A 26,620-nucleotide genomic window follows, 5' to 3' on the forward strand; every position below is an offset into this window, starting at 1 on the left:
ACGTAACTCCCCCCTTTTTAAACGCCGACACTGATGTTCTTGTTCATCTTTGTTCGTGATGCTGATCACTTTATCATCTACTAATATTATTGTTGAAAATAATCCTCAATTTCTTGAAATGCCTTAGCTCCATCTTATTTGTGACCGCAACAACAATAGTATATCTCAACAGCTATCTTATTCAGGTTAATGCATTTAGATTGTCGATTGTATGGTTTATAACATATTTCATATTCTTTATTCCAAACAGGGCAAGAATCAAAAGGAAATATATCGACACTCACCTTTATTGGCCAATCTTTAAGCATTTTTTATCTTCTTGTTATCTTTCATCGCTGTCTTTTTTTTTCCCGTTTTTTTTGACTAGTCTTAGAAATTGCTCTGTTGTAAATTATTATACAATTAATATATTTTCTTTGAAATGTAAAAGTACACTATAATGCTCATTAAACAATTTAAAATATTTATTTTATTCTTCATAAGCCTAAAACCTAAAACTTCACATTTACATACATAGTACTTTAGTGCTTTAAACCTATGCATAAAAAGGTGTATTTTACTTTAAACAAGTGGTAATAGTGCTATTTTTTATGTCATTTTAAAGATTTGAGTGCTATATATGAAATTTTAGGTGTGAGATATGTAAATACATAAGAATTGTGGTTTACATATGTAATGCTTCTAAATTTTAATATGATATTCTTAGTTGGCATTGATGGATCCTAATATCATGTTGTTGGGCTTTTTTTTCCCTTAAAATGATTGTATCTTTTCCATTCAGCCATCTTGTTTTTTTTATTTTTTAGTTTAGAATGGTCCTAAAGAAATGCCATTTTTAATACTTCTAATAAATTTTAAAAAATTATTACCATCGAACATATCGTGGGATTTGTCATGCTTTTTACTCTTTTGATATAAGTTTTCTTAAGGCTTTAATATTTCTTACTTTCAATAATGTGCTCTTTAATAGCTTGATATAACTACTTTCATAACGATATATTAGTGAGTGTTTTCAGGATAAGTTATTACTCCTTTGGTTGACATTTAATATTTCCTTTGCAGGTGTCCAATCAGTTAAATAAATTGTACGCTAAGTTTATGAAGAGAAATCCACACTACAATGGGAAGGTTGGACTGTTTTTTGTAATTTGGCCTTTTTTTATGCCGAAAAATTCACTTTTTATTGCTATATTTGTGCATTTCTTCGGCAGGTTTCTTTATATGGTCATTCATTAGGAAGTGTTCTATCTTATGACATCCTTTGTCATCAAGAATGTTCGACTTCCCCCATTCATCAAGAATGTTCAACTTCCCCCATTCCTATGGATTCTGTGCACACGAGAAATAATGCTGAACAGGAACCACAAATTGATGTGCCCCGCCCTTCCTTTATTTATGGTGAAGCTTCTGTTCAGGAGATTGATGAAACCAAAGTCTCTTGTAGTTCCTTAGAGCATCATGCTACAGCTCCTCTTCCCACAGAAAATTTTACTGATGATTCCCTGAAGCCTATTGGTTTTCCAATTGTTAATGATGAATCGCTCAATCTTCTTGAATTAACTTCAGACAAGCAGCAATATGATAATACACAACCGCTGGATGCTTGCGACGAGAAATCTAACACAAAATTGAGAAGTAAATCATGTACTGCAGAAATTGATTCTAATGCATTATTTGATAGTATGGAAGAAAGTCCTGGAGAAAGTGGGGCTAAAACTGCTGATCTGTTGGTTAAAGATGTTATAGGCAAGGACAATCTGATCTCCTTGTTGAGAGAAGAGGTAATTATTCAATTGGAAGGATGAAACCATTTGTATGGTGTTTGCAGTACCAACACTGCGATTTTGTAGACCTTATTATTGATTAGTATTATTATTGATTAGTATATATATCACAAATACGTCCAGAAAATCTGTAAATTACTAAAATTTTACATTTGTTATTTTCTTTTGGTCGTTGCTCATTATTATTCTTTTCTGGTTGTTGGGAGAGTTGGGTGGAAAAATTATATTTATTTGTTACTCCCCAGGTGAAGTCTCTTCAAATAAGGAATGCAGAACTAGAACAACAAATTGATGCTTTGAATGGTGATCTTTTGAACTTAACTATACCCAACTAATGCTGATATCCCAAAACCATTGGTGTTGGAAAATCGTGGTTACTATCGGTTGCTATGTATTGAACCATATTTTCTTGGTTCATTAATTGCAGGAAATAGAGTTGGATGTAGCAAAAGTCAATCATCCTTGGAAAAGTCCGAGGAAGATGCTACAAAAAAGAGTTACACACCCTACATTAGATATACTAAACTTGATTTTAAGGTGAAGTACTGAAAATTGTTCTCTTATTAGCTATTTTTGTTAATTTTTTTGTCCCTCTTGTTAATTATTTTCATTATCTTGCTTTCCACTTTTTTTATTATTATATTTTTTGAATCTTGGATGCACATCTTTAATATGTAATTAATTTACAATGTATATAAATCTTCAGCTTGGGCTAATTGTTTGCTTATGATTTTCTAATTAGAGAGAACATATGAATGTACAGTTCTTGATACTTGATGTGCTGATTGTTCTCTTTCCCAGGTTGATACATTTTTTGCAGTTGGATCTCCGCTTGGCGTCTTCCTTTCCCTTCGTAACATCCGCATAGGCATAGGTAATATATTATTTGATGCTTATGAAATCTACCATATATTTTCTCATTAATTATTCTATCTTTTAACCAGTCTATTATAAGATCGACTACCCTCAGGTGTGAAATTATCCTTTTAGTTAGACATGCTTTGATGCACGCCTTATTTTTAGCTAGATTCTTTCATCTTCTACGAATGGCTTTCTGTCTAAAATCACTTCTGACATTTGATTTGTCTTTATTCTGTTTGAATTTTTTTCTTCATGGATTTCATTAATTTCTTCAAGAAGTTTTTGAACCTTATGAAGCACATTTACTCCTATTTTGCACAATATGGTTACCATGAGTTTTGGAGATTATTATTATTATTTTTTAGGTATTTTGATTTTTAGCATGGCCGGTGGTTTTAGAAATGGTTTGTTGCATGGTTATATAATGGATTTCAAGTGTATTTCTTGATATGCATGGAGATTTGTCAAATTAATGATTTACAGGTTTATTTTTAACGGGGGCAATATTTTTAAGTCTTTTCACCTCATTTTATCGTGTGTCAAGTGCAGCATAACTTTTTTCTAGTGTCAATTCCAAGCTTTCACTATGATTGCGTGAGGTCCCTCTCTTTTATAAAAGAATCTAGATTTTTTCATTTTTGCTTTGTGTTTTGAGGGCAAGGTGTGATTTGTTAAAATTTGGTTTATGGTCTGTATCTTTCATTTATGTTGGATAGATTTTTAGAATACTACATTCATTATGGAACTTGGGTGGTGGGTCCCACTTTTTCTTCCCTAGCGTCATGGTGAATACCATGACAATTGGGTTCACTATGCAATTTACCGCCTGTGATCCTAATGCCTTGTTTGCTCTCGTCATGCAAGGGTGACTATTGGTAGCCATGCTGCACACATTAATGTGCAAACTAGGTGGATGTCACCTCAACGAATTGAAAGCCCTTGCCATTATTCTGCTTACTTGTGGAAGGAAGCCAGATGTGGTTATTCAGATGAGCCAAGATGCCAACCTGTTATTTTTGTTACTACCATTAAAATCTCTTGTAAAAGGAATTTAATTATTTTAAAGAGTCATGCTTGCTGCATCTTTGCTTCAAGCACGGTAGCTTTCTTGCACCAAAATCTGATGACACACATCATAGAGGCTTTGCTCATATGAGTCATTAAGGAAACAAATTTTGAAGGATAGGGCTAGGTTAAAATCTCTACACGTTCAGCTCAACTAGATAGTTTAACTATAGACCTTGAAGTTTGTGAAGACATTTCCTATTGATGATAAACTTGAAAATCTAAAATATGTAAGACGTAATAGCCCAAAAACATAATTCAAAAAGTCTTTTCCGGTAAAGTCAAACTTTCAAACCATAGAATAAACATCAATATCCATCGTTTAAGTATTATAGGACTCAAATCATAGAAAAGAAGCACTAAAGCCCTTGTCATGGGCCGCGAGAGCAAAATTCAATGAGCTACTCCCCTCTTCAGCACTTCAAAAGAATGAATTTGTTTTGTTAGATGATGAAACAATAATGGAGACCAAAACCTTTTAAAAAGATGTCGTTGTTGAAGCTTAGGGCATGTCAAATAGCTGCCGTCCATGGAGATTTGTTGTTGGAAAAACTTATTGATTGTGGGCCCCAAAGAAAAATGGCTTTTTGAATGACAACCAATGGGATAGTCCTTTCATCCTCAAAACGAAGTAGTGATCTTTATCAGGTAATTCCACTATGATGTAGATGCTAGAATAATTGAAGAGAATTCTACCTATAGGATTATGTGGCTAATGAAGTTTTAATGCCTTGGCACCGATGATTTATTGGAGGCATCATTTTGGCATTGGGAGTTACAAGACATGGAGAAGAATATATTTTCAATTAAGGTAGTTTATATGGTTGATCATAACACTAGTTAGTGTAGTATTCGTGTCTAATGCTCCAAGCAATGTATCTCCTTATAAGAGCATTTGCCTTATGAGCAAGGGGAATAACTCGACCCTAGAAGGGGGGTGACGCGGAGCAGGCTTTCGCGCCTGTTGGATCGAGAAAATGGACTGGTTGGTCCAATATATGTATTTTGCACTCTTCTCCTCCCGTGCCCGAGTTGATCGCTCCCCCTTCTTCGCCTCCCGTGCCTTAATCTACCTCATCTTTTCCTAGCCTTTGCGAACCTTTCCTTTTCTTTCCCCCCGCTCCCTCTCTTTCCTAAGATCTTATCTTGGTTGTCTCCCTCTCCTCCCCTATATTTGCATGTTATCTTCTTATGTCTAACTGGTCTTGTTGATTTTTCTGTTCTTGGTGACCCTTCATGCATCCTCCCTCATTCGAGATTGTATCCTTAGGCGATGTGGTGTTACGGTTGTATCCCGCCAAAGTGGTGTGTATCTCTGCTTCGTTCTTTCCTCGGGATATCCTCTACCATTGCAGTCCTCCCAGCTCCGTTCAGCAAGTCTTCCACCCTCCCAGCTCCTTCCAAGGGTACAGATGCGTCCATGTTGTCGCATCCCCTACTACGCTTCCTACCTCCACTTCTCTTCCAGGCTGCCACACCGACCCTTCCACACCACATCCTTCCTCTGCAGCACCTCCTAGTCCCCTCGGCAGATCCTTGCCATTTCAGGTCTCCCTTCGACACTCCATCCACGCATTGCTGAGCTGCTTCTACACTCTTTTGTTAGCCCCCAAGCCTACCACTTCCATCGGCACCGAATTTGGGGATGCGTAGGTTTAGGGTTTGTCGGTTCCTCCTAGCCCCACTCTGGCAAGTTCCAGCTGCCTTTTGGGGTTGTTGCACCGAATTTGCCACATTTTAAGATTGTTTCTACCTCGTGCTGAGTTTATTTCTGCATTCACTATTTTTTTACTGTTTATGCGCTATTTTATTTATTATTTACGTGCAATTTGTTTATTATTTTATGTGTTAATGTTTGTGATAATTCGTCGTTGTAATTGTTTTTAAATTTTGGCAATAAAATTGTCGTGTCGGAGTCATAGTTTGGGTTAAGTCTGGTATCATTTTGTATTAAAGCTAACCCAACCCTAGTCCTACCCTAAGGTTCCCTAGTATCCACCCCCACCCAAGCCACCCAAATTTTTTCTTCTTCTTCTTTTCCTTTTTCCTTTTTTTCTTCCCTTCGTTTCTTGTCTTCTTCTTCTTCCATTTCTCGTCTTTTTTTCGCCACCACGTCGATATATGTCGGTCCCAACCTGAGAATAAATGCAACGAGAGATTCCTCGCTTGCAACAACGATTGGCCTGGACGACGAGACTCAAGGCGACACTACCCTCGAGGATTTAAAACCCGCCATTAGCAACATTGCACAACTCCAACCATGATGGACGCTAAACGATGTCTAGATCATCACATTAAAAGTAGAACGACAACTAAACCAAACCAAGTTTCAAAACTTCTTCCAACAGCAGTCTACATTCAAGCCATCGCCTCGAGTTACATCTACCAACAAGTTCATGTTGGAAGCTGCCAAGTCACTACCAGAAAGCACAAAAAAAGCCCGAGCAACATGAAACCTGAAAAGGAAAGTTCCTCCAGGACAGTTCCTGCATTGAAATGATTTTGGTGCCATGGTTACGGCCACTTCGCTGCCAATTGCCCCACCACCTGTGTTTCTTATTTACTGAAGAAGTCAAGGAAGTCCAGGAAGCCTAATCAGAGAATGGTTCAGAAGAAGCACTTTCCCTTTCCAGAGACGAAGGCAAACTATTTGTCATATGGTTGGTCCTACAGTCAGAACACTAAAAAGACCCATCATGGTTGTGACACAACATATTTCGTACTACATGCACAGTCAAAGGCAAAATCTACAGTTTAATCATCGACCGCATTAGCTACGAAAATGTCGTATCCACCCTAATGGTCAAGAGGTTAAGTTTAGCCGCGTAAAAACTTCAGTGATCCTACTCTCTCACCTGACTCAAATAAGGGATCGAGATTTGCGTTGATCAGCAATGCTTATTCGAATTCTCCATCGGTAATCAACTACAAGAGCAAGTGTGCTGTGATGTAGTCACAAAGGACGCATGTCACATTCTTCTGGGGAAATCATGGTAGTTCGATCGAAAAACGCAGCACTAAAGCTTCAAGAACACCTACACATTCAAAAAGAATGGAAAACAAATCTTGTTATTGCTTGTAAAAGATGCAAGTGCCACGATCGACACTGAAGATGCGTTAATATCACGACCCATCTTCCTGCAATTAGTTTGTGACACACCGATAACACTTGCCTTGGTCCTCCTTAAAGGTACCAATGAGGGTAATGAGATTCTCCCAACCTAAACCACTCCTACACAATTTCCAAAACGTCATGACCGAAAATCTCTCAGAGGAATTACCGCCACTACGGGACATCAACATTTCATCAACCTCATACCAGGGTCAGTTCTTCCAAATATACCCGCTTATCGATTGTGTTCTACAGAATATGAGGAGCTACAACGTCAGGTATAGGATCTCGTCAAAAGAGGCCGAGTCCGTGAAAGCACCGGTCCGTGTGCCGTTCTCGTCCTTATAGTCCCCAAGAACAACAGGACATGGCGGATGTGCATCGAAAGTTGTGCCATAAATAAAATCACCATTAAATACCAGTTCTCGGTACCATGCCTCGATGATCTCCTGGATCAACTACATAGAGCCACTGTCTTTTCTAAGATTGACTTACGCAATGAATATCATCAAATAAAAATGCGATTAAGCGACGAGTGGAAGACTGTCTTCAAAACACGTGACGGTCTCTACGAATGGACAATTATGTCTTTTGGTCTATTCAACGCACCCGACACTTTCATCGGCTGATGTATCAAGTCTTTAAAGTCCATATTTGGAGATTTGTGGTGGTCTACTTCGATGATTTTTTCGTTTATAGTAAATTCAAAGAAAACCACTTGCATCACCTTCTGGCGGTACTCAAGGTCTTACGATCCGAACAACTGTACTGTCATCCCAAGAAATGTCACATCTTCACAAAATAAATATGTTTTTTTGGGCTGTGTTGTGTCGAGCATGAGAATACAAATGAACCTAAGAAAGATCAAGGCAATCATTAAGCTGGACCGTGTCGCAATCTTTCACCGAGCTTGGACAATTTTTAGGGCTAGTCTCTTACCGAAGATTTGTCCACAACTTTAACACTATCACTGCTCCCCTCGTAAAATTGTTGAAATAAAAAGAATTCACATGGACAGTCACAACTCAGGAAAGCTTCAACATATTGAAGGAAAATGTGACTCAAGCCCCAGTGCTCTTCTTACTTTATTTCAACCAACCTATCAAGGTTGAGTTTGATACTTCCAGCGTAGACATTGGCGTTGTTATAAGTTAAGGTGGTCACCCCATTGCATATTTCAACGAAAAACTAATGCCATATTTAGAGCTCTAGAACATTGAAGTCATTACCCACTCACAATTGAGTTCACCCTTTTCACGGATCATGAAGCTTTTAATTTTTTATACAGTCAAAATAAACTCAAAGGGCGTCATGTTGTCTGGGGATACATCTTAGCCTCCTTGACGCGAGGCTCGGGGGAGGACCAACCGGTCCTCAAGTGAGGAGGTTTGTCGCCCCCTCCTTCCCCTTCTTCCTTTCCCCTTTCCTTTTCTTCCTCCTCCTTCCTTCCTCACCTTTCCTTTCTCTCACTTCTCAATCATTTCTTTCTAAGAATTATTCTATTTTAAATTCTTCCTCAAATCTAAAATCATGATTATATTTTATTGTCCCTTATTTCAATTCATTTCTTATTTTAAATCTTTATCTATTTAGAATTCTTTCCTAAATGTGGAAACCTGATTATATTTTATTCTCCTTATTTTCATTACCTAAAATAAGTCTAGCTTTTTTATATATATGGGATGATGTGCTTAGAATTAAGGGTCTTGTTTTTTATATATGAATTCAAGTTTTAACCTTGGTATTTTCTCTTCAAGAGTTGTATCCAACGTCAAGATAGTGCTCTGGTTGTCCCTCTTCCGAGGTGGTGATTGTCTTCAAGAGTCTGAGTAATGCTCCGGTTGTAGCTCGACCCCGATGAGGCATTTATCTTACCATGCTTTTGTTTCCCTGCTGCCATTTTAGAATCCAGCAACCGCAAACACCTTATCCACTACTCTGAGCCACCTTCCTGCTCCCGTCCAACCACCGCAGCCCCTCCAACTTGTTGTCCGGTCCTTTCAGGCCCTTCTCGATAGCCTTCCGACAACCCTACAACAGGTACCTTGCTGTCCTGGCCTTTCCCATTGTTGTCAGGGCTTCACTGCTCGTTGTCCACCCTCTGGCGAACCTTTCCAGTTGTTGTCCTACTTCCACAGTAGCCACCACCTCTCAGGCTTTCATCGCAGGTGTTGATCCAACCTCCAATGATGTTTCTGCTTCTCTCCTCATCAGGCGTGTTGTGTCTTTCTTGTTGAGTCATTAGTGGTAATCTTTTGTTTTGTGTTTTTGCTTTGTGTGTTGTCCTTTGTTATTTTGAGTCTTGATTGTAACACTGTTTTATGTCAGTAGTAAAATTGTGTCTTACGTCTTGGTTTGGGTTTACTCAGGTATCACTCCTTCCAGGAATCAGAATCACATCACGGGGTGAATGATCATATCCCTTAAAAAACCCCTTATTAGGCTGTAAAAAACCCCTTTATTAATATCAACCATTTAAAATACAATATTTTAAGTCTTGTCACTTCATTTTATTGTGTACCAAATGTGGCATAACTTTCTTCTAGTGTAAATTCCAAGCTTTCATTATGATTGCATGATGTCACCCTCTCTTATAAAGAATCTATATTTCTTCATTCTTGCTTTGTGTTTTGAGGGCAGGGTGTGATTTGTTAAAATTTGATTTATGGTCGGTATCTTTCATTTGTGTCGAATAGATTTTTAGACTACTCCGTTCATTATGCAACTTGGGTGGTGGATCCTACTTTTGCTTCCTTAGCGCCATGGTGAATACCATGGCAGTTGGGTTCACTATGCAATTTGCCCATCCTAATGCCTTATTTGCTCTCATCTTGCAAGGGTGACTATTGGTAGCCATGCCTCACTCATTAATGTGCAAGCTAGGTGGATGTCACCTCAACCAATTAAAAATTCGTCATTCTGCTGCTTGCTTGTGGAAGGAAGCCAGATTTGGCTATCCAGATGAGCCATGATGCCAACTCATGTCCGCCTTAATTGTTGCCACTACCATTAAATCTCTTGTAAAAGGAATTTATTTTAAAGAGTCGTGCTTGCTGCATCGTCGCTTCAAGCAGGGTAACCTTCTGGCACCAAAATCCGATGACACACATCATAGAGGCTTTGCTCATATGAGTCATCAAGGAGACAAATTTTGAAGGATAGGGCTATGATAAATCTCTACAACTTCAGCTCAACTAGATAGTTTAGCCATAGACCTTGAAGTTAGTGAAGACCTTTCTTATCGAAAATAAACTTGAAAATCTAAAATGTGTAAAACTTAGTAGCCCAAAAACAGAATTCAAAAAAATCTTTCGGGCAAAGTCAAACTTTCAAACCCTAGAATAAACAACAATCTCCATCTTTTAAGGTTTATTGGACTTAAATCATAGGAAAGAAGCACTAAAAGCCTTGTCATGGGCCCTGAGAACAACATACAATGGGCTACTCACCTTCAGCACTTCAAAGGAATGATGACGGAACAAGAATAGAGGCCGGGACCTTTTGGAAGGATGTCGTTGTTAAAGCTTAGGGCATGGTAAATAGGTGCCATCCATGGAAATTTGTTGTTGGAAATTCTCGTCGATTGTAGTTTCCAAAGAAAAATGGCTTTTTGAATGGAAACCAGTTGGATGGTCCTTTCATCCTCAAAAGAAAGTACTGATATTTATCAGGGAATTCCACTACGATGTAGATGTTAGAATAATTGAAGAGAATTCTATCTCTTAGGTCATGTGGCTAATGAAGTTGTAATGTCTTGGCACTGAAGATTTGTTGGAGGCATCATTTTGACATGGAGAGTTACCAGACTTATGAAGAAGAATATATTTGCAATTAAGATAAGTTTATGTGGTTGATCATAACACTAGTTAGTGTAGTACTCCTGTCTAATGCTCCAACTTAATGCCTCTCTTTCTAAGAGCATTTGCCTTAAGAACAGAGGAATAACTTGACTCTAGAAATGGGGTTTTGTTGTGTGTGTGTGTGTGTGTGTGTGTGTGTGTTTGGTTATATGCAGAAAATGTCTTCAAGTTGCGTCTTTAAGCTGCACACTTACATCTGCCCTTTAGATTTAGCTGGTTGAATCTACTCCAACACCCATTCTGATATCGTACTAGTATAGAGTAAGTGATAAGCTCAATACTCAAATTCATCCGAAGATTACATTGTAACACATTATTGCAAATACCTTAGATCCAGTAACAAAGATGTGTAAGATTTGGCTGATTGAATTTACGTCCAATACCCTTTCTGATATCTTACTAGAATGGAGTGAGTGATAAGCTCAATACTCAATGAACCTAAAATTAGTCTAATCCAGAAATTGTCGTAGCTCGGTAAATGATTATAGTGCGGTCCAACTCATGATTGTTTTGATCTTTTCATTCTTGATTGGTAATAACATGACGTGCTTCCTATCCTTCTTAAATGTGTTTGTTTTCTTTAAGTCGTCATGCTGTGTCTTCCGGTTGAACTGCCACGATATTCCCAATAAAATGTGAAATACGTCCATCAGAATAACATCACAATAAACTTGCTCTTGTATTTGTAATCGCCAATTGAGAATTCAACTAAGCACTGCTGATCTATTTGTATCTCATTCCCTTTTTTCAGTCAGGTGAGGAAATAGGACTGTGAATGTTTTTGTGTGACTAATCTCAACTTTTGCACCATAAGCGTAGACACGATGTTTTCATTGTTTTCACCGTCCATGATCAAATTGCAGGTTTTTTCTTTTACTGTGCACGTGGTGCGAAAGATGCTGTGTTGGAGCCATGATGGGTCTATTTTTGGTTCGGACCATAGGACTCTTCGTATGACTCACATTTCAGCTTCGTCCTTGGAAGTTGAAGTGTTTTTCCGAACTATCTTCCAACTCGACTTCCTCAACTTCTTTAACGACTCCTTTAATGAACGGGACAACTTGGCTTATGGGATAGTTGGCAGCAATGTGCTCATACTGTGGCACATAAAACACTTTTATGTAGGAACGGTTCCCGATGAACTACCATTTTCTGACTTGGTGTCGCTCGAAGAGGTCTTCTAGCTTCCCAGTAGTGACTTGCCAACTCTGGAAGTGGTCTTGTCGGCAGGCGTGGTTGTTGTGATGGCTTGAAGGTATTTTGTCTGAAGAATTACTATGATCGGGCTTGTTTTTGTTGTTGTTCAATCTTTAATGCTAAGATTTGCACATCGCCCAGCAATCAGTAATGTTATGGTTGAACTATGTTGCTAATGGCGGGTTTTATGACCCCAGACAGCAGGCGATCGTGTGCTCCTCTTGCTCGACTAACTTGCACTTCATTTGTAATTGGATAAACTTCACCGTGAACTCCTAACTGTTGTAGGTTTTGAAGCCTGAGGAACATATGCGGGAGTGGCAGATACTTATTCTACATAGCTTTCTTCATTTTTGCCCATTGGGTGATCTTGTTGCTTCCGTCTCGTTTGTGTTTTTGCCCCAAATTTTTTCCGCCATAACGAGGTGCTTTTCTTCAATTTGATATTGCCAATTTTAACTTTTATATTTGGTGACCTCCTTGCATTCGAAGATGCATTCGACCGCTTGCAAACAATCAATGAAATCGTTGGGATCCATGTTTCCTTCAAACTCTGGTAGGCTCATCTTAATGTCTTAGTCTCGATAGGTGTCGAACGAGGGCTCCTCTCGTGGCCTTCTTTGGTAGTGAATGATGAAGCGGCGTTGTCGATATTCATCGTAGTAATTGTCTTCGCGGTGAAAAGAATTCGGTCTCCTCTTCTACTCTCGATGTCGCGGTCGAGGGTAATGTCGCCTTGGGCCCTTTTGTCCATCTAGACCAGTCCTTGTTGCAGGTAACGAATCTCCCATTGTATTTTTTTTTCGGGTTGGGTCTAGCGCATATTGACGCGATGACATGCCTAGGTATGATTCAAAAATAGATGAGAGGACGAAGGAGGAGAAGACAAGAAGAGGAGGGAGAGGAAGAGGGAAGGAAGAGGTTTTTTTTTTTTTTGTGGCTTAGGTTTGGGCGGATACTGGGAACCCTAGGCTAGGACTAGGGTTGAACTAGCTCTGATATTAAATAATACCGGAGTTAACCCAAATCATGACTTGAATGACACATTTTATTACTATAATCAAGAATGTACAATGACGACTCTTTGATGGAACAACACAAGCATTTAAAACAGTAAACAACTATAAATATTACGGGAATAAGAAAAGGGATAACATACAGACAATAACGATCTTTTCTAAGAAAGCGCAACGAATCCGACAGGGGTAATGCTGGAACAACAGTGCTGGCAGTCTGCTGGAGGGAAGTTCGGGATGAGTGGTGGCTACTGGGACGATCCTGACAGGCTGCTGGGAGATGATGGAGGGGGTTGGCGAGCTCCCGGAAAGAGCTTGGGAGGGGGCTGACAAACTTCTAGAAGGGAACTCGAAGGAAGGCAGCAAGTTCGGCGGCCGGCGAGATGGGGTCTACAGTGAAGAGCAATGACCGGAAGGTATTGGAGATGGCAGACGGACTACAGAAGGGTAGATGGCAGCAAGGTCGAAGGGAGGTAGTCATCAACTCAGGTGAGGTACAACCGAAGCATCGCTCATTATCGGTTACAACCCTCAGAATGGAGATGCCTTAGAGGCACACCTGAAATCAGAAATCAACAAAAGATTGCTTTAACCTAAGCAAAACAAGAAATATAAATAGGAGTAGATTAGAGGCTAGCATAGACAAGAACTACGAAAGGAAGGGATTGAAGAAGAGCTGGGGAGGATGGCAACGGCTTTGAGAAAGAGGGGCAGCCGATCATAAGAGGATCACAAAGGGAGAAAGGAGGGGCGGAACTTCCACTCTAAGTAGATAACCGGTCCGATTTAGCAGTGAGGCTAGACCGGGCCACTGCCCCACCATGCCCCAAAACAGCCTCGCTTCATTTCCTAAATTGAATCTTGTGTTGCACGATTATATTTTTAATGCCATTGGAAAAATTGTCTTTCAACTTATTTTACTTGATTTCACTTGTGCATGTAGCATGCTGTGATACTATTACCTCTATATTTTGAATACATATATCATGACCTTTTGTTCTCTACTTTATAGAAGTATTGTTTCTGTGTTAGTTAGAATTTGCTGTTTGAATGATTCCTGTATCTTATTTATTTTATCAATTTTGTAGTTGGTTTTGAATTTTTGGATTTCTACTTTTTTTAACTATGAAATTATGCTACGGTAAGATTTCACTTGTAATAGTTTTCATCCGTTCTTTGTTAAGAATGCGATCCTCTTGCTTTTGTTCCTTGTGTTTTTGTGCCTGAACATCTTGATTGAGCATTTCCTCTCAATGAGTATAGGGCTGATAATATTGTAGAATCCCCAAATAACCATAATCCTAAAATGTACACATAGAACACATTCCGGGCGTTATCTTCATTGCTGATTTCTTATTAAAGAGGAGAGTGTGGTGGGGTCATTGTGCCTTACTGGTTTAGTTACCGTATTTCTGGAATTGTTTAGTTTGATTACTTGTATCTTGTTTAATGCTTTGGGCTTATTTGACTGATTCCTATGGCCCTAAAAGTCAAATAATTTTAAAACTTTTGAGTGTATATTCCTCAGATCATTTCCCTTTGTACAGGCAAGGGACAAGATTATTGGCAAAATGAGAATATTTCTGAGGAGATGCCATGTTGCCGGCAGATGTTTAATATTTTTCATCCTTTTGATCCTGTAGCATACAGGTTTGTTTAATGTGGCTCCTTTTGGAAACTCATTGCTTCCTTTAATCTACTTTTAATGTAAAGCCACTGCTTACGGATTCACTTTGTATGTTTGGGATCAATATAGCATGCATGCATTTTTTTTAGGGACATTTACATGCATACCAGCCAACTCTTATGTATTTACATATTTAATATGTAAACTTTACTTTTTTACATTATACCACCCAAATCTCTCATATCACATCAAAAATACCGCTATTTTAACTGAAATACTCCTTTTCTTGCATAAATAAGGTGGCATGTACATAAAAATTGAAGTTTGGGTATTAGATAGATATGTAAATACATAGGAATTGAGTGGTATGTATGTAAATCTTCTTTTTTTTAATGTTTCACTTCTATATGTAGAATTATTTAAGGTGCGGTAGCAAGGGTTATATGAATTTGGGTTGAACTTTCATGCAGAGTAGAACCACTTATTTGCAAAGAGTACGTCAGCAAGCGGCCTGTTATTATACCATATCACCGGGGAGGAAAGAGGTTGCATATAGGACTTCAGGTGAGCATATGTTTTACTACATATAGACATTTGTTGTGCTATTGTGGCGAGTTTAACTGAGCTGGAAAATAATGGCACAGGAATTCAGTGAGGATGTAGCAGCACGCTCTCAAGCCATGGTGAATAGCTTGAAATCCTTAAAGGTGATTTTGTGAACTATAATGGAAACTACTTCATTTCTTGATTTTGAGCTTCTTCAGTGCTTTCGTTTTTGTTTTAATAGTGGTTGGTTTTGGTGCTACTATTTTTTTAACTCTAGAAAGATGAAATTTAGTATCTTTGCTAGGCAATGCCCGGGAGTTATGTGAGATGCTGAAACATGCAAAAATAAAATAAATTGTTAATTTAAAGCCCCAACTTGAGTTAAAATGATGAAGGATTGATATAATAAGTTTAAACTGAAATGCAAATTAAATTTAATTGAAATTATAAAGTTAATACAAATGTATTTAAAAAAGTTGACCCATATGATTTCTTCATCATTATTATTAGACTTATCGCAAGTATTAGAGGTCAGCATTATGAACCCTTATTTTTGTAACGTAAAATTCAAATTCATACGGCATCAGTATCTTAATTGCAAAGTTATGAACTTTTTCTTTAAGCCCCTATGATATTTGCTTAACGCAAAATATTTTCAAGACTTCTTTTCATACTTACCATATAGTTTAACTTCAGTTATATCCTCATTCAGATCTCAATGCTTCCTTATTATAGATTCAAGATAAATCTTTTCTTCTAGTAATATTAGTAATTAATTGTCAAAATCATACCTATGAAGATTATATTTTTGTTGCACTAATTCTACGGCCCCTATCCTGCAATTTTTTTTGCACAACTTTAATGTTGCACTTATCTTACTAATTAAGATTGTGTCGCCTGCAAAAGGCATATTATAGGGTACCTCCATTTGAGTTTTTTATTAAAATGCTTTCATACAAGAACTTATGAGCTCAATGCTGATATTTAATGTTAACTTATAATAATGAGAATTCTCGAGTTACTTGAACACTACTTATAACATTAGTTAGCGCTCCATTATACACATCTTCAGTAATATTAGCAATTCTTTTACAATGCTTTTTTCGTCCTTAAATCTCACCAAATCAAATTATCATTGTTCTCAACTATATACGTCTCAAGATTATTAAAAATCTTATGGGGATCTGCTTTTTGTTCTATATCCTTGTCCATTAATTATCCTTACACAATCCTTTCTTTTATAATAGATCATTTTGCAATGAAACTGATTGGCTCTTCAAAATTGATATAAATTTTTCTAAACTTATGTTTTATTATTCTCTCCCATATTATAATTTTATGACTCATTAATTTTATTCCCCTATATTTAGCTCAAGCTTGGACATCTCTTTTGTTCATCAATATTCGTCAAACTTGCTATTCTCCATCCATTTGGCATCTTTTTTAGTGGTTATTTGGTTGCAAATATTAGAGGTGTATTGTTTTTTTAAATTTATTTGATCTTTTTTGGTATTTGATTTAAAGCAGAGTGCAAAAGAAAATTTTGAGCTATCAGATGTACTCCAAACCCTCATTTTCCTTGCATTTCAAAATGAATTGAGTCGACCTATTTTTGATATCTCATTCACTCTGCCTCTTTCCTTTGGTCACCACGCTCTTCATTGCACCATTTCTCATTGCTTATCGCTATTGCTGTGGTTACTTTTAATGGATTTGTCTTTGCCTAAGGCTTTCCCATCACTCTCGGCCTGAATGAGGCTTTCCCATCTGGGCTTCTCTTCTCACTGTCAACCACTTTTGTGCCTTGCTATGTTGCCCTCAAATGCTCTTGAGCCTCTCGAACTCGCCCCTTCCCACCGCCTTCCTTGAATGTCACCATTACTCTCACCTTTGGCCTTACACTTGGCCTCATTTGTTGACTCAATTGCCCTACCCTTCCTCTTTGTTACACTTGGCCTTAACCGTGCCCGTTATCCTCTTAACTTGTGCCCATAGCCCTGGAACTAGTCCCGTGGTTCAATATGCCCCCTCCATGTTACATATGAGAGAGAGAAAAAAAAGAAAGATTTTTATGTTTTCAAATGTGTCCTGACAAATTAAAAAATCTTTTGAATTTGTTTGATTTGCATCTAATCAAATTACTCTTGAAATTTCAAATGCATTGCATTTCTTTTTGCCCGTGTTTCAAAAATGCATGCATTTTAAATTCATCCAGCCAAAAAAAACCCAAGACAGTAAAATTTTATAGAATTTTTTTAATTGAATTACCTCAGTTTCCCCCATAGCTCTCGAAATCTCAATATTTATTTCATCTGGACCTAAAGCCTTGCTCTTAATTAACATTTTAAGAGCCAGCCTTTTTTTACATACATTTTTGCATTAATCTATAACGTGCTTCTTTATATTATTCATATGTTCTTCTGGATTTTCTTTCTTTGTACTCGATTTATAATTTCCTAAATCTCTCATTCAAATTGTATATATATATATATATATATATATAACAAAATTAATGCATTTTCTTTATACAATTGATCTTGGCATTTGATGAAATCTAATAATTTCACTAAGAAACAATTTAGAGGTAAGTGATTTGTCAATTTTTACGGTACAAATCAAGAAATGAACCATCTTGAATTTTTTTCATTGATGACCTTCATGCTTAACTTTTATCATGGTGCGCTGGAGACAATAAAAGACACATTCTTTCTATTTGCTTAATATTTTTTCCTAGCTTGTATGTGATGACCCCAAATGCTAGATTTTTCACACCTTAATGATGGACAACACAATCTATCCATTACTACATGGATAATCTCATCACTTCCAGAGTGGGCCATAAGTACTCCAAATATAATTCCTTGTGTAAAATATTCTTGAAAGGAGTCATGAATAATACACAATTTAATTTGAAAGTTGCCCATGCTTAGCATTTAATCGTGATATAAACTTATTTTTGTCCTTGATTTGCTTGTAAATTATATGAAATTAGGTCATAATGAGTAACAGTCATAATGAGTAACATTTTTTTACATTTTTTTATTTTTTTTTTTGCTGGAGCCTTCAGTGATAATTATTATATGAAGTTCATTAACGTATTTCGTTTTGTGTTAAAGCATCAGTAATGCGGAACTATTTTTTATAATGAGTTATGAATGGTGTTATGCTAGACTTTAGATGTTATTTCTGTTATTAATTAGATATTTTGGTGTTGTTATGCTAGACTTTAGATGTTATTGATGTTATTAATTAGGTAATTTAGTGATTTTTATGTTTACTTCTGGGCATGTTGTAGCATGCATGCTAAAGTGCAAGATATTTCCCGCTATAGGCCTTACCATGGTGTAGTGTACCTCTATTTTCGTAGCAAGGCACAATAAAGCAAAGTAGCAGATATTAAATGTGCTGCAGCACACATGCTACTTATTATTTTAGTGATTTATTTTAAACTTATTATTGTTTTTTTTGTCTAAAGCTTTTTAGATATTGTTACTTTGGTGCCTAACCTATGGGCACTTTTTTTCTTTTGTATATTGAAGGGCAATTTATTATTATTATTATTATTATTATTATTATTATTATTGGGTATAAAAATGTTTATCATGTTCAGGGTTAGGGGGATGCATGAGATTGAGGTTTGAATCTTACTTTTATGATTTGGGAGAGATGTTCTACCTCTAGAATTGTTGGTTGAGAGAGATCGTCTACCTCTCGAATTGTAGATGTTTATTTTTATATTCCTGTTGAGTTGTTTGAGTTATTGAAGAAATTTTGTAGTTGCCCTAATTTCTGTGGAAAGCCATCTTGATTTTAACTTTGGATCTTATCAAATTGGTAAGAGTGCAAAATTTCTGAGGAATGGTGCTTGGGCTCGTCATATTATCTCAATTAGAGCTTGGAGGGACATTGCAATAGAGCAAGATGGTTATGATTTTATCGAGCAATGATCGCTACATGGGGAAGGATCGCAACATATAGATAATTTTGTGACTTCACCTTGTGAATCAGTCGTGATCGTTGCTAACTGGAAAGAATCACAGTTTATTGAGATCCGAATCTCACGTACTGTCGTGTGCAAGGGCACGCGAAGGATTGTCGCTTATCGAGACGCAAAGGATCATGTGCAAGGCCACAGACAGCAGGGATCAATATACAGAGATCAAGAATGCCCATTTTTCTCTTCCTCTCTCGTCATCTACTCGATACAATCGCGATCAAGGCTATCTGGGAAGGCAATGACTAGGGAGCGGCGAACAGACCCAAAACTCTCATTTTTCTCTTCCTCTTATGTCGTCTGCTTGATACAGTAGCAATCAGAGCTATCTGGGAAGGCAGCGACTGGGAAGCGGCGTATAGAGACCCGAAACTCCTATTTTCCTCTTCCTCTCGGGTTGTTTGTCCGATAAAGTAGCGATTGAAGCTACTTGGGAAGGCAGCAACTGGGAAGTTGCGTACAGAAATACGAAACTCCCAACTTTCATACACTTACGATTGTTTGTTTTGTAACTCCCACTCCCATTTTTTTTCCTGTTCCAGCTCTTCCCTCGCGCAACAGTCGTGATTCCAAGCTAGTTAGGAAGATAGGACCGCAACTACCAGACACTTACGATTGGAGCTACTTGAGAAGCCACGATCAGATTAGAGTGATCTTGGATCACTGACTTGCGAAACAGTCGCTATATTCTTCTCATCTGGAACTAGACGACGGATTTCAGCATAAAAAAATTGTCTTTTGTAATAAAAAAAATACTGAGAATAATGGCAGCCAAGAAAGCAGATGATTCAGAGAAAAAATAAGAGGAAGAGATCAGTTAAATTAGATATGGGATGGAGGAAAGGTTTGCCACCACAGAGTATAGGTTTTCTTTTATAGAGAACCAAAATGGATGACTGATTTAAGAGAATGAAGGAAATTCGATAAAGAAGCTCATTGAGACGCAATCCAAGATCTCACTGGATGCTCAATTTGCAAAATCTAAAGGAAAAGAGATCGAACTTGAGGAACATGAGGAGGAAAACATCCACTATCACGAATCCCCTCCCAGGGCTTCGATTAGGGTTAGATTAGAGATTTCTGATGGAGATGGTTGGGCCGAAACATGGAAAAGAGATTGTGCAAGAGGTATAGGGGAACATGAGAAGAAATGAGAGAAGCAGGGAGGGGATACAACTATGATTGAAGGAGAGAGTTTCACCCTCGATATATTGGGGGAAACAATGGAGGGAGAGAAAGTTGGAGTGGAGATGCTATATGAAGTTGAATATGCTGATCTTTGAGGGGAGGACACATGGGTGGGTGTATCGGGTGGAGTGATACTTCATGGTGAATGGGTTAGATCGGGAGGAGAATCTCATGGCGGTAGGATATGTTTGGAGGGGAAAACCCTAGTCTGGTTTCAGTTTAAGGAAGGCTAGATACCCTATCCGTTCGTGGGATGAATTTAAGGATTATTTGTTGGAACGTTTCTGAGTCATTCGAGTAAAATATCTGCACGAGCAATTCTATGCTTGGACTCAGGAGGGGACGGTCATGGAATATAGGTAGAGATTTAACTATAGTCAGGACGTCTGCGTGGGATTTCTGTAGCAGGGCTGGAGGGAAGTTTCATGAAGGGCTTAAAGCCCAGTTGGTGAAGGGCAAAAGCCAGCAAGAGCAGCACAAATGGAGCATCGTACCAAACAATTACAACCTCGACGATACCAAAAGCTCAAACAATAGAAGTCCAGACTAAGGCTGCACGGGACAAAAATAATGGATCGCCACCGAGAATGACACTCAAGCGCATTACTGAGACAGAGATTCTGGAGAAGTAAATGAAGAGATTATGTTTTTGGTGTGAGGAGAAGTTTACTTCAGGACACCGTTGCAAGGATCGAAAATTACAAGTTCTCATAGTACATTACGAGGAGATGGTACAGGATGAAGAAATAGACATTTGTGGTGGAGAGGGAGGAACACTCTCTTTTTTTTTTAACCTTAAGGACAAGATGATTTTTTGGGCGTGGGGGAGTATTGTTATGTTAGTGCTTAACCTAAAAGCAATTTATTCTTTTGTTTGACTATGGGCAACCTAATCTTTTATTATTATTTTATTGTTGGGTATAAATAGGCTTATTATGTTTAAGCTTAGGGGATGTACGAGATTGAGTTGTGAGCCTTAGGTTTAAGGATTGGGAGAGATTTCCTACCTCTCGAATTGTAGGAATTGGGAGAGATCACCTGCCTCTCAAATTGTAGGTGTTAATCTTTATATTTTTGTCGAGTTGTTTGAATTATTGAAGAAATGTTGTGTTTGCCCTAATTTATGTGGAAAAGCATATTGATTTTGATGTCGGATCGTATCAAGTATATTAGGGCTATAAGCCAATCAGGATTCACGCTTACTAAAGTTTCTAAAAGGATCCCAATTCCCAACTATTTCGGTTCACATGAAAACACAATCGATAAGAATTCTAACTATATAATTTTTGGAGATTAGTAGTCTGACTAATGAATAGGTTACTATATAGTGCAGCGATTTTTTTAACCCAGTGGTGGAAAATAGAATTTTGGGGTGAAAAAGTTCTTCCCATCTTTTACAGAAAAAGTATCAAAATTGTAATAAAATGGACTTATGAAGGCTGGGCAGGGTGAGAAAGGTTAGAAATTAATGTGATAAAGTTTCATACATGTTTGGTCAATTTCTAAGTTATCTTGAATTTCTCGGAACTGCTTTGTTTTTTGTGGAAATCTTTGAGAGATGATCAGCATACTGAGAAATAATGTTGTCTAATTTTGTTGAATGCGATCCGTGTCTGCTCTTTTTTGCTTCTTAAAATGTTTTCAATGTTGCAACACTGGCACTATATTGTCATTTGATTGTTAAAACGTCTTTAAGAATTTTCTGAAATGTAATTTACAATTCTCCTTAGTTGCTCATACATGTTTGGTCAATTTCTAAGTTTCATAGATGTTACTGTTTTATGTTCTAAAACGGTTTTTTTATGATATTTCTACTATAAATACTGGATCTAATTTGGTTTGGTTTATTGTGCTAAACTATCCTCTATTTTAATAGGTTAAAATGATTAATGTGTTTCAATCAAAACATGAGTATACTTTGGAAGGTAAGTGTCATTTCATGCTTGTGTTTTCATTTCGTTACTATTGTTCATTTTGTTTCTTTCATTGTTTGAAATTTTCTCATGGTACTCTACATGCACTACAAGCAGTTGAAGATAATCAAGAAAAAGAACAATCATATGGCGCCGCCATGATTGAAAGACTGATTGGACACACGAATGGTAGAATTGACCACGTCCTTCAGGTTAGTTTCTAGAATGGTGAACTACACCTTTACATACATACGACCCAATTCTTATCTATTAACATATCTAACACCTAAACTATAGTTTTTTACATTCCAACCAAATCTTTTATATATATAAAAATACCACTATTTTAGCTTCTAAAAAAGTGAAATACACCATTTAATGCATAGGTAAGATAGCATATATGTAAAATTGAAGTTTAGCTGTTGATATGTTATTTCTTAAGAATTGAGTAGTAATGTAAATAAATCTTTCTTTTTTTTAAGACCAATAGACTAAAATTTAATTTTCTAATTAAACTGTTATGTCAATAAAAACTTTGTTTGTTTCTGCTATAAGATGTGCAAGACAAGGTCGATTTTCTGTTGCATTGCTTACTACTTTGTTAGTTCCAGGCCTTGAATGATATGATTCTAATAGATGTTTAAACAGAATTTTTTTTATATTCGACAAGTGACAAAATCAACCTTTTGAAAGTGGCACTTTTTAAGCATTTATCCCAAAGAATATATAGTATGCATAATAATGCATAAATTATCTCTCTTTTTTTGTGCTGCATTTAACCAGCTAATGTTTTATTAGTAACAGCAAATTATCTGAGCGATTTTACCTTTATGATGCATTTCTGTTTTCATTAAATATTTAAATGCTATAAATAGGCTATTTCTCCCTATATTTTTGTAGTTCTGCATTAGCGGAGTCATGGTTGTGATGGAGCTTTCTTTTAGTGATAGGCAAATGCATAGTGTTTGTCTAGGGCTTTTTCCTAGCCCTACTATTTCTCGGTTAGCTACTTGATCTCCTTGATTATGTTTTATAAATATTTGACTGTTGATCGAATTCAAGGAAGAAACATAGGCTTTGTATGCCCCTTTGTATAAGCATTATTTTTACATTTTTTTTATATGAAATCTATTGAAATTGTTCAAGAGGTCTTGTTGCACATGCCCCCAAAATTTTCATTTTTTTTGAACTACTACGTGGTGATCTCTGTTGAAATTCATTATTTAGATTATCCATTTGAATGTTATTTTTTTGCTTGATACCTGATAAAATCATATTGAAATTATATGAATGTTGGCATACCTAGTTTTATAGGTGAGGTTTATGGTGAATAATTTTAACTGCTAATGAAATGTTATATGAAAATGTATATTTTCCCATTAAAGCGTCTATATATAGTGATGCCGGATCTAACCCAAACCAAACGGAAAATAGAAACATTATTTCTTGAATAAAAAAGAAGGTTAGAGACACGACACTTCAAATAGGAAAATAAGAACACAAACATAATAGGGTGTGGGCGGCGGAGGTGGAGCTGATGCTGGACAACAGTGAGGGTGGACTGATTGTGATGTTGCCTGATTGATGGTTGTGGCTGGAAGGGTAGGAGGCAAGGGTGATGTGAAGGATAGGGAAGCAAGGGGTATGGGGAGGGGTCTGTGCAGCTAGGGAGGAAACTGTAGCAAGGTGATCGCGGGAGAGGATGGAAACCACAGGAAGGTTACGGGAGAGGAGGAACGACAGTAATATCATGGAAGAGGAGGAAAGCATGTGAGAGGGAGGAACGGCATCAAGATTACGGGAGAGGGGCTGCAGCGAGGTCACGGGAGAGTGGGCTGTAGCAATTAAGCGGGCAAAGGAAGGAACAAAAGTTGTGGGATGGGCGGGAATAGGGAGTAGTACGGGCTGGCTAGAAGAGATACAGGGGACCAGCAGCCTCAGCAAGTGCTGCGCTGGAAGAAGGCAGCGAGTCGGGGAGGGAGGATGTGAAATGAAAATAGGAAGTTTTCTAGATTCTTCTTGTCTTTCCCACCCTTTCCTTTTGTGTAAAAGTTTCTTGGGAGTCTATAAATTGTTGTCCTCTGTGTGTAGGAGTTAGTTCTGGTTGTCTTATCCTCAAATCTTCTGTATGGAGTCTTTTTCCCCCTGCTAGGGTTATCCGACTATAGGTGGTGCTTGGGTTGTATCCTGCTCTGAGGTGATGTTGTATCCTTCCCATCTCCTCTACTTCTTCTCTCCGACCCTTCTTCTTCCTCTCCCCTAGCCGCTGACCACCCCATGTCCCTTCACTTCTCCGCCATCCCCTTTTCTCCCTCCACAACAGTGCTGTCCAGCTTGCCTACAACCAACCAAACCCTATCCCAACCCACCGCAAACAATCACCCGGCCTTTCCATCTCTCCCTATCAACCTGTCGCTGCTACCACTGCCTTCAGATCTCTTCCTATAGTCCTAACAGGAAATTAGTGTATTATTGTAGTACCTTTCTAATTGGGTCGTGTTGTAACCCAATTTCTATATTAATAAAAATTTGCTTTTGTGTTTATACTATTTTCCTACTAGTTCCGGTATGAGTTACCTGCATTAATGTTCTCTACTTATGTAGAATGTGCTAGCCCTAACTGAACATATAAACATGATACTCAATATTAATAGCTATTATGATTTTAAAGATAAGCACGAGTTTGGTTGTGTTTAGTTAGAAAATATGACTCAGAAAGCAGCTATTTTGTACTCATTTTTTAGTTTGAAAATGACGTCATCATTTTTGTGAAATTTTAAGGAAACTGGGTTTGAAATCGATGTAAATTTTTAATTATATCCAAAAGATAGATTTGAAAGAAAAAAATCATCAATAAAAGATACATTTCTTTGAACTTTGACCAATTGCACCCACCCTCAGGTGAGCACGAAGTTTAGCTTTTCTAAACCAGTTTAATCTTATGTAAATATTTATCCTAGCTGTCAAAATCGGCCTTAAAAAAAATCTCAGTCAAGTTTCAAAGATGCAGCATGGTAAGGGCTATTGAAAATAGTATAGAACGAAGGCGATTACATCATTAAACGAGATGTATCAAGAGAAAATAATGTATTGAGATGTGCCAGACAAATTAAGGCTCAGCATCTAAAAATAACTACAATTAAAAACCCCCATCGGAATACTTAAAGCTAAATAAATTCTTACAAAGAATGCCCATTATTTAGTAAATTGTGGGAATGTTAATTGATTGGAACGCTGGTCAATGAAAGAAAATTTAAGAAAGATTGGCTTGTCAATGGCAACGGCCTTTGTTATTGGTCTATCTCTTGCCGATTTCTTCTGTAAGCGGATTTTGCCAGTTTAATTTATTAGATTTTTTTTTTTCAAGCTGCTCATCTTTTTTACGCTGCTCAGCATTCCTGTTAATTGTCATTTCAGTAATTTGCCTTTTAAATTTTGCAGAGTAAAACATTTCAGCACCCATACATATTAGCTCTTGGGTCCCACACGTAAGACATTTTATACAAACTTTTTTTTACCATTCTAAACTTCAATTTTTATTTTGTCATGATAGGATGTCGGTATGATCTGTGAAATCGTCTGACATGAATCTCTTTCTAGGCTTGTTTTCACAATGGAAGATTTACATATATACCACTCAATTCCTACTTATTTAAATATCTAACACCTAAATTTCAATTTTTACATAAATGCCATCTTACCTATGCATGAAAAGGTGTATTTTATTTTTTAAAAGTTAGAAAGGTGGTATTTGACATAATATGAAAGATTCGGATGGTTTAAATGTAAAAAAATAGTGCTTAGGTTTTAGATATGTGAATATACAAGAATTGGGTGGCATGTATATGAATGTCCCTTGCACAAAATTGGTATATCAGAGTAATTTTGAATCTTTTGGCATCCGGCTGACATAAAATACATCATATAACCTGCAGAAATTATTGGCGTGATCCTGACACTGTTCTTTTCATTCTTAAACACCTGTACCGTGATATTCCTGAATCCCTTCATGAAGAAACGAGTACTGGCAGTTCGCATATTAGCAATGGAGAAGAAACTCCTTTCTACGAGAAGGATTTTCTCGATGAAGATTTTTCTTTGACATTTTCAGATCCTTTATGGTTCAGAGATTTTTGTAAGAAATCAGATAAAGCTATGCCATACCCTTCAGAAGCGGACGGGTAAATGCATGTATTGTATCGCGAACTCGTCCCAGTGAGTACTTTTCCTCTTTGCCTCTTCATCCTTGCTAGGGGTGTAATTGAGCCAAGTCGATTCGTGAGCACCTCCAGCTCGGCTTGATGAGGTAACGAGCCAAGCTCAAGCCAAGCCCTGACTCTGCTGGTTACCATGTGGCTAGCTTTTTTCAAAAATAATTAATGTTAAATGTCCTCAAAATATATTATTATTCAAAATTTTATCTTTAAATTATTAAAAAAAATTTAAAAATATTATTT

General features: G+C 37.3%; 1 protein-coding gene across 5 annotated transcripts in view; it reads left to right on the forward strand.

Annotated features, from left to right (window-relative positions):
- The window catches only part of LOC110027705 (phospholipase SGR2), an 87,410-nt gene that overhangs the window by 60,169 nt on the left and 621 nt on the right, over nt 1-26,620 (forward strand). For all 5 annotated transcript variants that reach the window (XM_020729231.1, XM_020729230.1, XM_020729229.1 and 2 more), the window contains 12 exons: nt 1,063-1,128; nt 1,212-1,781; nt 2,030-2,087; nt 2,212-2,321; nt 2,586-2,658; nt 14,443-14,545; nt 14,993-15,086; nt 15,167-15,229; nt 22,127-22,175; nt 22,281-22,375; nt 25,605-25,651; nt 26,099-26,378. In XM_020729231.1, the coding sequence (XP_020584890.1) occupies nt 1,063-1,128; nt 1,212-1,781; nt 2,030-2,087; nt 2,212-2,321; nt 2,586-2,658; nt 14,443-14,545; nt 14,993-15,086; nt 15,167-15,229; nt 22,127-22,175; nt 22,281-22,375; nt 25,605-25,651; nt 26,099-26,348 (1,578 nt within the window). In that variant the 3' untranslated portion in view covers nt 26,349-26,378. The remainder of the gene's footprint in view (nt 1-1,062; nt 1,129-1,211; nt 1,782-2,029; nt 2,088-2,211; nt 2,322-2,585; nt 2,659-14,442; nt 14,546-14,992; nt 15,087-15,166; nt 15,230-22,126; nt 22,176-22,280; nt 22,376-25,604; nt 25,652-26,098; nt 26,379-26,620) is intronic.

Source organism: Phalaenopsis equestris, unplaced genomic scaffold (genome assembly GCF_001263595.1).
Source record: "Phalaenopsis equestris unplaced genomic scaffold, ASM126359v1 Scaffold000436, whole genome shotgun sequence".
Taxonomy (NCBI): Eukaryota; Viridiplantae; Streptophyta; class Magnoliopsida; order Asparagales; family Orchidaceae; genus Phalaenopsis; species Phalaenopsis equestris.